Source organism: Chrysochloris asiatica, unplaced genomic scaffold (assembly GCF_000296735.1).
Source record: "Chrysochloris asiatica unplaced genomic scaffold, ChrAsi1.0 scaffold00012, whole genome shotgun sequence".
Lineage (NCBI taxonomy): Eukaryota > Metazoa > Chordata > Mammalia > Afrosoricida > Chrysochloridae > Chrysochloris > Chrysochloris asiatica.
The window spans coordinates 7,515,260-7,527,071 of NW_006408530.1; the positions used below are offsets into that span (position 1 = coordinate 7,515,260).

General features: G+C 35.8%; 1 protein-coding gene across 1 annotated transcript in view; it reads left to right on the plus strand.

Annotated features, from left to right (window-relative positions):
- NEB (nebulin) overlaps positions 1 to 11,812 on the plus strand; it is a 261,077-nt gene that overhangs the window by 135,839 nt on the left and 113,426 nt on the right. Inside the window, 7 exon segments of the mRNA XM_006834547.1 lie at positions 362 to 466; positions 1,376 to 1,483; positions 2,736 to 3,047; positions 4,709 to 4,912; positions 6,881 to 6,985; positions 7,128 to 7,235; positions 7,624 to 7,935. Coding sequence (XP_006834610.1) covers positions 362 to 466; positions 1,376 to 1,483; positions 2,736 to 3,047; positions 4,709 to 4,912; positions 6,881 to 6,985; positions 7,128 to 7,235; positions 7,624 to 7,935 — 1,254 coding nt within the window.

Below are 11,812 nucleotides of genomic sequence, written 5' to 3' on the forward strand. Positions count from 1 at the left end.
AAAAACATTTAATAAAAAAAAAAAAAAAGATTTTACATTATAATAGCCACCTTACTTTGATACTTCAAAATATCAAACAGATGATAAAAATACTGTGCTGTAGTTACTTCATAAAGCTTTCCTAGATAGATTTTAAATATGGTAACCCAATTATGCTTTTGAAATATGTTAAATAATTTTCAGAGGAAAGAGCAAATGAAATACTCTTGGATGTAGCAACTTATTTGTATGAAACATAGGAATTGAGGCAAGTTTAGTAATTTTATTTCTTCTTTGAGCCAAAGAGATGTGGCAGGCACATAATCACAAGAAAAATAGCTGTGAACTACTAAATAATTTTTTCTCATACCTTTTTTCTTAGCGCTTATATACTGAAGCCTGGGACAATGACAAGAAGACAATTCATGTCATGCCCGATACACCAGAAATCATGCTAGCCAAACTCAACCGAATAAACTACAGTGAAGTAAGTAAATGGTTGATCTTTTAAAGAACAGAAAGGCAGAACTGAGCTACTGTTACTGTTTTCTTAGTGAAATGCATTGACTCATTTATTACATATACTCCAAACTAACATTGTCAGTAAAGGAGATCGTTCCCCCACAATTCCATTTGGGAGTAAGTGGCATGGCTAAAAGTAGACCAGCCTATTACACAAGAGTTCAGGGGATGGAATGCTTAAGGAGAAATACTTCTTTAAGTATTATACTCTCAAAATCTTTCTCAATGGATATTAAGTCTTTGTCTCATTCATCCAATAACTGTTTACTGAACCAGGCACTGTGCTGAAACCCAATGAGTCATTATGCCCTGTATTAGTTTGATGCTTCAATATGCTCTGATTACCACTTAATGTTATTTGCAAACATTTTCAGGCATCTTTATCGGAGCCAACATTTTCCTAAGGATAATAATACCCAAACCCCAGTCTACAGATTGGTGGTGGTCTCTCCCAATAGTCTGCAAAAAAAATCAGAATAAGGGCATTGTATTGAGTTTTTCATAAAACAAATAAATTTCATTTAAAAATAGTGTCCTTTATTACATCTCCTTTTTTAATATTCAGTTGAGCTTTCTTTTATATTATGATGGTGATAGTAAATAGTTGTTTTCTACATGTGCTTATTTGACAAAATACAATGTTGACAATAAAATGCTGACCTCAAATTTCTTCAATGTACCAATCAGTCATATTCCAAAGTTGAGGACATATGCCTTAAATATCATGAGCACCTATGAAAGGAATTATCTGCAAACCCACCTTGACATTTGAACTGGTAGATTGGTTTTTGCAGTTTATTCAAGGATGGAGAAAATTGAAAAATAAGCTATTTTTAATGAAAAGAGTGTTGATCAATGACTCTCTTTTTCACAGAAACTCTATAAATTGGCTTTGGAGGAGTCCAAGAAGGAAGGTTATGACTTGCGTTTGGATGCCATTCCAATCCAGGCAGCCAAGGCTTCAAGAGATATCGCTAGTGACGTAAGTTGATGGCTTTGTAAAAGGCATTTCTTACAAAAATGTTGACGAATGGCAACTTCTAGAGCTTTTCTTGCCAGAATTTTGGTAGTTCCTACCAATTTCAATTTATATTAGTCATTCCCATATATAAAAGGTTACACATAAAAATAATAGCACAAAATATTCATTATTCCATTAGTCAGTCCAAGATAGAGACATATCATAAAAAGTAAGTGTTTCTATGGACACTAAATGTGAGTTCACTCTTTTGCGCCTCATAAATTTGTGTAGTAGTTGGTCAGATATTTGTAAACTTAAAGAGATTGATACCACGTGGAAATCAGTCAATATAAATGCTTTCTCCACTTCTATTCATTTATTCTAGTATAAAAGAAGACTGGATGACAGATACAATTTAGAGTTTTGTTTCATCCATTGTAACTTAGTGAGATTAAGTACCATTAGAACAAACTGTGAAGTAAGCAAACTTTCTTCCCAACACCCATTTGCCTTTTATCTCAGTTCCTTCTTTTCTCTGAGGGTGTCCAATGCCATTATTCTATATCTGACCTCCGTAAAACCCAAATCAGGACTTCCTTTCTTCTGGAATTGCCCTTTGCCTTGGACTTAAGCTTCATTCTTATTGTTATCAAAAGTTATTCCAGCTTTAAGCTGGAGAAGTTCACATTACAACCAGCTCATAATAAAATGAACCAAAAAGTCTTGAATTTCAAAAATAGTCTTAAACCCAAGAGATGATTCTTTCATACTGGAAGTTCAAAGGCATTGAAAGGCTAATAAGAGAATGGCCCTAAACTAATTGCTTATTTATCTAAACATAAAACCCATATAACTTGACCAGATAATTCAGTATACATTTTAATAATAAGAGATATATTCTAAAATATTCTTATTATCAAAACATTTTTAGGGAAAAAAGCTATATCTTTAAATTAAATGAAATAGATGCTCTGTTAGATTGTGTTTAATGTTTTACATTTACTTACACAATCAAATGAAAACTAGGTAGTGTAATTTAGCAGAAGGATAAAGATGCTAGAAAACAGCAGCTCTTCATTCAGTCTCAATCCCACTACCTATTGGTGATGTGACCTTGGCCAAATCACATTTTAATAGGTAGTGTTAATAAAATTATCTTCTCTCATAAGAATGATAGAAAAGTCCAAAGAAGTAGTGTTCATGTGAAACTATGAAGTGTTATATAAATAAAATAGTCTTATCATTAGACTCATACATCCTTTCATTGTTTCAGTACAAGTACAAGGAAGGCTACCGCAAGCAGCTTGGACATCACATTGGGGCTCGGAACATTCAAGATGATCCCAAGATGATGTGGTCCATCCATGCAGCCAAGATCCAGAGTGACAGGGAGTACAAGAAGGACTTTGAGAAATGGAAGACCAAGTTCAGCAGCCCAGTGGATATGCTGGGGGTGGTTCTAGCCAAGAAATGTCAGATCCTTGTAAGCGACATAGACTACAAGCATCCACTACACGAATGGACCTGCCTGCCTGATCAGAATGACATCATCCAGGCTCGGAAGGCTTATGATCTGCAGAGTGATGTGAGTGGGTTCAGTGTTCATCAGCCATGTGTCTAAGTGTTTAAAATCAGAATTCTAATCTTTTTGTGACATGAAACTTTTGTCAGTCTTGTGAACCCTTCTTACGACAATGGTTTGAATGCATGAAATAAAATAGATAAGACTTCTAAAGAAATAAGTCATATTTGAATACGGTTACCAAAATATTCACAAAATAAATCTGACATAGTTACATACGAGCTTTTAAAATTATCACTTTAGGAAGAATGACAAAAATAGTGGCATTGTAAAAAATATTGGCAAAAAAAAGTCATAAAAACAGAAAAAGAAAAATCTTCTTTCAACAAATTATTTAAACTCATAGAAGAAAAATTAAAGAGGGATAAATGTCTCTTTTTTAAATTTGAATGTTAATGCAAGAAAGGGATAGGTAAATAGAAACAATAAGTGAAGTATTTTTTTGACTTAGAAGCAGTAGCTGGTGGTACCCATTGGGTACCTCGTGGTGTCACCCCTTCCACATAGACCTCTTCCCATACCAGACCATACAGAATCTTTAGTAATGTTTGTTATCAATTTTAATCATAGAACAGTATGTGATAAAAATCATTGTGAATTGCTTAAATGTAATATTTCTTAGATTATATAAATATCAACAGCAAAATTATTTTTAAAAATTTTTCTACATTGAATTATAGCATTATTAGTTACATTATTAGTACCTGAGCAGTTATATTTCATTTTTCCCCCTAAATTACTTCTTCATTCTTAATAAAGTCTTCAATATAAATTCAAAAATAAAACTCACCACAATATTGTAGTTAAAACACCAAAAAATTTGACAAAACTAGTAATTAAAAAAACACCAGCAACAAGGAAAACAATAGCAGGTAACTATAGCATGTGCAGACAAAACCACATGATTTGTAGCATCATTAAGAGAATTTCTTTGGATCATTGGGTAAGAATGACAATTCTGAGTTTTAGTCTTATAGGTATATTGATACACGTAAGTTGACCTTCAAAAATGCTTTTGTAAGTACCAGGATATTTTTATTTTTAAAAAATTATAAATTTATGCTGAAACATTGTACATAAATTTTATAGACCGCCATCATTGTGTTACCTCCTCCGATAGTGTCACCCAATGCATTCTGCACCCCTGATCTCCCATTCTGATTCCACTGGTCAGAAGCATGTCAAAATAGAATCACATGGAAAATTACATCATTTTTCAAAGCACTTTCCCATTAAAAGACATTAATTCAGCTGTGGTCAGCTACTAGCATCCAACCCTTCATTATGTCACATAATTGGCTTGAAAGCCATTGCCCAATAACGGAACCAAATTAATTCAACCTTAATGCTAAATCTACCCATCAAGATGTGTACAATCAACTCTAGAGAATGAACACTTTGTTTCAGGAGGCAGGTTGTACTTTCCTTAAGATGATTAGGTATTGCTGAAATGGTATATGTTTAGCATGTTTTATTGGTTTTGAAAACAGCAACTATTGGCTATGTTTAGGCATGAGACTACCTATGCTAAACTAAAATAAAGCAAGCCCAGAAATTTCCACAAGTGAAATTCAGAATTAGCTTGTCTGTATATGTTCAATCAAGATCAGGTACCAGCCCATCTAGGTAATTTCTAAAACTATTTGACATCATTTCACTTTTAGGCTATTTACAAGGCTGATCTTGAGTGGCTGAAAGGCATCGGATGGGTTCCCCTTGGCTCTGTAGTGGTTGAGAATGTGAAAAGAGCTGGAGAAATCCTGAGTGAAAGGAAGTATCGCCAGCCTGCAGACCAACTCAAATTCACATGCATTACAGACACTCCAGAAATTGTCCTGGCAAAGAACAATGCCTTGACAATGAGCAAGGTGAGTCGCCAGCTGTTTTACGTTGCCTGAGTCATACTTTCCTGGGACGTGGTTGTCAGAGTGGAAAATGTCCTGAAAAGTCATTCATGTTGAGTCAATTCTAACTCATAACCACTCTATAGGGTTTTCAAGGTTGTAAATCTTTAGGGAAGCAGATAGCTTCATCTTTTGCTCATGGAGTGGCTGGTGGATACAAACTACCAACTTTTCTTTTAGCAGCTCAATGCTTAGCAAAAGGTTCCTATAGAAGAGACCTAATGGGGTTTATTCTCATGCTGGCATTATGGTATAGCACTGTAGGATAAGCACCAGTCTGCTAACCAGCAAAAAGTTAATTCAAAAACACCAACTGTTCCTCCAAAACCCTATATACAATTGCTATGACTTGGAATGGCTTTATGGCACTTAACAGAAATGATAACAACATTCTCATGTCAGCCTTCAAAAGAGCATCTGCTTGAGTTCTGATTGGCACTACATGCTCTTCTCAATCCCATTGTCTCCTAATTCTCCATGTTCAGGCAGAAATATAGCTTGGAATAACTATTTTGAGTAAGATACATGCCATCTGAGTAACGACCTGCAGCCATCCACCAATACATTACCTTGTTCCTTTCTTGTACTTTCTTTCATGCAGAGCAGGCTCAAGCTGTTGGAGTCTTTTATCTATCCAGGAAGGAATATATAGTCATTTAGCATTTCATTCTGGCATCAGAATTTCACAGCAATGCTAATACAAAACTCAAATCAGTTGCTTGAATACTCTCCTGCCTTAGATTGCTGAAATTCACTCTTGAAAGCGAGCTGCTATTGATGAATTTGGTTCTATCACACAGGATAATCGATCACTTCTCTCCTCCCGAGTTCTATCACTTTGTTTATTAAGACGGGGCTAATTCTTATTCAGGAATTAGGCACTTATTTTGGATATTTCAAAACTGAATAGAACTTAACTAATCATTTCATACCTGTCAGGAAGTCTTCCAAACATTTGTGTAGTGGAATTAAGTGCTCAATGCAAAATATGAATTTGATCTCAGATAGCAAGCTGCAGAGTTAGGATATACAACTCCAAAAACTCTATATTATGACCCACCCATCATCAACAACAATGAGAACAATATTAGGAAACACATAGAATTTTGTAGTGCCTACTATGAGTTGCCTACTAGGAGCTCGCTCTGGTAGCATAGTGGTTACAAATCAGGCTGCTAACCTCATAGTCAGCAGTTCAAAACTACCAGCAGTTCCACAGAAAAAAGACAAGGCTTTCTGCTCCCGTAAAGATTTATAGCTCGGAAACTCTGTACCAGATCACTATGAATTGGAATTGACTCAATGGCACTTAGCAACAACAACTATGAGTTGCAATCAACTCTATGGCATCTAAAAACAACACTATGACTCAGGTATCTTGTATGCCTTGTTGTTGTAGTTGTTGTGAAGTGCAAGGAGTGGGTGGTGGGTTTGAACCATAGACCTTGTAGTTAGCAATTCAGTGATTATCCTACAGCACTAAACCAGGACTCTTTATAAACATTATTGTTTGGTTAATTTTCAAAAAGTACCCCATTAAAAAGAAATGAATATCCCCCTGATCGAGATGAAAAAAATACAGAGTAAATAACTTTCTCAAGATCACACAGCTTAGAGTTGGAGTTTCTTGTGATTGATTTGGATTATAGCATAGTTTTATAATGGAATTTATCCTTTTTTAAGCTAGAAATTGATTGCATGGGATGAACCAATGATGGAGACTGCTGTACAGCTTCACATTATCTCTGAAACTGCTGCACAGCTTTTAAAATACTTCCTTGTATTATTCTCACCACCTTTTTGCTTTCTGCACCTTCAGATAGTCTAGAAAAAAAGCTATTTTACAGTTAAATGTAGAGCTTTGTGCTGAGTTAGAGTTGATGATGAGTGTAAAATTATTGGTTTTAACAAAGGCTTTTTCCCCTTCTGCAGCACTTATATACAGAAGCCTGGGATGCTGACAAAGCCTCTATCCACGTGATGCCAGACACTCCTGAAATCATGCTGGCCAAGAGCAATTCCGTCAATATCAGTCAAGTAAGAGCTTTCCTCACTGTGGTCCAGTCCTTTTGAGGAATAACTGAAATTCATTTTCCACCTTGCCAGTCCCCTTTTGGAAATTGGCTAATTTAGCTTTCTGAAACTCTTTTATTTCTGTTGTGTGTTATCTTCTACCTAGAAACTTTATACTAAGGGGTGGGATGAATCAAAGATGAAAGACTACGATCTGAGAGCCGATGCCATTTCCATCAAAAGTGCCAAGGCCTCGAGGGACATCGCCAGTGATGTGAGTACTTTCATGTAACTCCTCTTGGTCCCCACAGTGCTAGACAACCCATACCCATGCTGGTGGACCATGCTTCCTAATTAATTGCTCCCCATCTGTTGCTCCAGTCCTACTTCCCACCTTCTAAGTCCTTTCCTTTGTTGTCACAGAGAAGAAAACTCCATTCTTCAATTGTACTTAGACTTGTCACAGTAATAACTTCCACCAGTGAAGATACAGAGTTGCACTACATGTATTTTTATGATAGTTTTAAATTGCTTAGAGTTGCTAGAATGTTTGTGATTTGAAATTCTCATCCATGTATTTGTGGGCTCTCTTATTGTTTGTGATTGTCCACATGTGCATGACCCTAGAACTGATTTCTAAAACTGGATTTCTGGCATTTTAGTACAAATACAAGGAAGCATATGAGAAACAGAAGGGCCACCACATTGGAGCCCAGAGTGTTGAAGATGACCCCAGGATTATGTGTGCCATACATGCCGGGAAGATTCAAAGTGAAAGGGAGTACAAGAAGGAGTTCCAGAAGTGGAAGACCAAGTTCAGTAGCCCAGTGGATATGTTAGGCATCTTGCTGGCCAAGAAATGCCAGACTCTGGTCAGTGACATTGATTATCGCAATTACCTGCACAACTGGACATGTCTACCTGATCAAAATGACATTATCCAAGCAAAGAAGGCCTATGAACTACAGAGTAATGTATGTAACAGTTTCAGTATTTGGACTTTGGGATGGGTGGAATGGGAGGACATTAATGTGTTCATTGTCCAATCAGTGCCTCTATGGTTAGGTCTATAGATTGTGCATTGCATAATCCCATGGGGATTCATATTGTCTAACATAAAACCTATATTTGGGGCTTATGTCATAGAAGGCAAACAATAGATGAAGAACCTTCTTTGAGCATGCTTTTTCATTCCAGACCTAGATTACAGACTATTTTCTTCATTTTATTTATAACTTCTGAAAAGGAAAATACTTTTCAGACAAACATAAACCATCTGATTTTTTAAAGAATAACTGCCACTGTTGTACTGGATCCAGAATATTAAATAGTATATCATGGAATCAATAATTACAGAATTACAATGAGATTATATTAAATAATTTTTTTCTTTTCTAATCTTTCACTTATGTAATTTTTAAAATATCAACCTGTTATTATAGAATTCAATATTATTGCCTTTTATTATTATTTATTGATAGTTTGAATAATTATGATTTTTTTAATGACTTCAGTCATCAAATTAAAACCAACGTATATAAAATCTCAGATCTTGTTTTTTTTTTTGAACCATTATCTCCTGTTTATAAGCCCCTGTTGTTATTACAAGCACTCAAGTCAGTTTTGACTCATAGTAGCCCAGTATAGGTTCCCGAGGAGCAGCTGGTGAGTTTGAACTGCTGACCTTTCGGTCCAAACCAACCTTCCAGTCCACTGCTCATACTATACTGTCACACCAGCACTTCTATAAGCCCCTAAACCCTGTGTATTTTATTTTTGCAATCAAAGAATGGCATGTCTAAGAGTTGGAACAAATTTTGTGTCCTGCCTCTTTGTAGAATGTGTATAAAGCTGACCTGGAGTGGCTGCGTGGCATTGGTTGGATACCGGAAGGCTCGGTAGAAATGACAAGAGTGAGGAATGCTCAGGACCTTGTGAATGAAAGACTCTATAGAATACGACCAGAAGCCTTGAAATTCACTTGCATTGTTGACACCCCAGATGTTGTCCTAGCAAAAGCCAATTCTCTGCAAATGAGTGGGGTAAGAATCATCTTACTACCAAGATTTACTTTGATTAGACTCTGTTTCCAGATGATGCCACCCAAACACAGCAAGCACATAGGCTGTTCCTTTTGAAACAACTATGATAGCAGCAACTCTTAAGAATCTCTTGACTAGCTTAATGAAAGAGCATGCAAATTTGAAATCTAGCAAATGCCAATGTGTCTTTCCCCTACCACACACATATACTGTCAAGCACAAGAATGAAAAATGTCACTTCATTGCAATTCATGGAAATAAAAATTTATTTAGCTCCTATTATTAGTTGCTGTCAAGTCAATTCCCCTCATGGTAACCCTCTGTATACTATACTAAAACAGATAGCATAATGTTACATATTAAATAGTATAATGCATATAAAAACTTTTTTTTCAAATTAAATAGTTGGTAAGACTTAATCTTTCAGATACCCGTTCTTTATCATTGTATTAAAATAATATCTCTCTTCTCTCAACAGAAGCTGTATCAAGATGCCTGGAATAAAGATAAGACCAACATCAGCATCCCTTCTGACACGCCGACCATGTTGCAGGCCCAAATCAATGCCTTGCAAATCAGCAATGTAAGGAGCGTCGACATGAAGCGTAAATCCCTTTATGGGACAATGTCTGTCAGTTTATGGCATGTGTAATAACAATGGACAGCTTACATGCCTTAAAAATATTTATGGTTTTTGGTGCTAAACATTTTCTCTTTAGTTGCCATTTCCAATACAATGTGGACAGAAATTTCTCTTTTTAACTCTCTTTTAGATGCAAAGCTGGGTAACTAAACTGTAGGAGGTGGAATACTTGAATGCTATTCATGTCATCTTTTTAAAATTCAAAAATTATTTAAAATTTTTGAAAAATTGAAACTATGGTCTTGTATGCCTCCCTCAAACATTTAAAGCCTCAGAAACCCTCTCTACAGGATTGCTGAGAGTCAGAACGGACTCAATGGCACTTTACAACAATAACAGCATTCTATGTCTATATCTCAGTTTAACTGTAATTAAATCGGGAGCAAGGAAATCACTAGCCAAATGCCCATTGCACTAAAAAATCTAAGGCATAGCAGTGTATATTGTCCTTTAGGCATTTTTTATAGATCCAGGACCTACTTGCTTGATATTTCAAGACCATAAGAATTCCCAAACACCAAATTCTAATTACATCCAAAGAGCAACATATATATTATATTTTCATCACATCCTTTTAGCAGAGATCTCTAGAAAGTCAGAAAGAAATTAAGGAAAGACCTTATCAATGGCATCTTAATGAAAAGTTCTCTACCTTCTCCTAGACAGAGAAGGAAGAAAATGAGAACAAAACCAAATTCACAGAAAGTCTGATAGAGACCGGAGGAACACTTGAGTCTATGGTTCTTAAACATATTTCCAACCTAGACAGAACTGAAGCCATTCCCAGAGACACTTTTCAGCCAAAGCATAGACCAAACCAAATCAAATCCACAGACATAGTCACTTCTGACTGACTCACAGTGACCCTAAGACTCACATAGGATTTCTAAAACTGGAAGTCTGTACAAGAGCAGAGAGCCTCATCTTTCTCCCATAGAGCAGCTGGTGGGTTTGAAGCACTCATCTTTCATTTATCAGTCCAATACTTACTCCATAGCATCACTGGGTCTCATAAAATAATTGTTGCTAAGTGCCATTGAGTTGGTTCTGACTCATAACAACCTTATATACAGTCTCCAAGGAGTGGCTGGGGAGTTTGAAATGCCAATCTTGCATTTCAAACTGATCTGTGGTCCAGTGCTTACCCTCCAGCGCCACACCAGGACTCCTATAGGCTCATAAAATAAACCGTAATACCCAAGAGGAACATGTTCCTTGAAACAATCCATTATATAAGATCAGAGGGACAACATTTGCCCAAAAGCAAAGATGAGAAAGCAGAAAAGGGTAAATAATCTAGACAAAAACAAAACTTGGAACCAAGGGTGAAACTGGGAAGAGTTCTGATTCATTGAGGGAAATGCAACCAATGTCATGGAGCACTTTATGCACTAACAAGTGGGAAACAAACTTGCTCTGTAAGCTTTCACTTAAAGCACAGTAAATAATAATAGTAATAATAATGCTCTAACTTCGCAGTTGATCCCTAGTTTCCATGTACCGCATGGTGCAACATTTTGAGATAAATATCATATTTCAATGAGCACAAAGAGTCAAACATTAATAAATTTAGTTGTTTCGTTCTAAATTTTTCATCAGAAGTATCCTGAGCTCTGCAAAGCAAACACCCAACCAACCAAAAAAATTAAAAACCCTCCAAAATTAAATGGTTTTTCTAATACTGCTTTCATTTACCTTGAGGCTTATGATTTATATTATGAATCCTTTACATATATTCAATTGTTTTTAATTCTGATATGCAAACCTGTCTTTTTCCCTCCATAGAAACGATACCAAAAAGATTGGGATGAGACCAAGCAGAAAGCCTATGACATCAGAGCAGATGCTATTGAAATCAAGCATGCGAAAGCCTCCAGAGAAATTGCCAGTGAGGTACAGTCTGTCTCTTTTCTTTATGTTTTCTCCTCCATAAAGCAAATTGGGAGAGCAGTTTTCAACAAATTTGTCATGTCCTGAAGACTTACTGTATTTAAATCTATTGAAATGAGTTGGTAAGCATTACGGTAGCACAGATGATGTATATGTGTAAATAACTTCTAAGTTATTTCTAAGTAGAAATAAAATATCGGTTAAGAGTCTATATCAAATTACTGGGAATCATTCAGAAATAATATATATATATAATATATCTATAGATATCGGTAT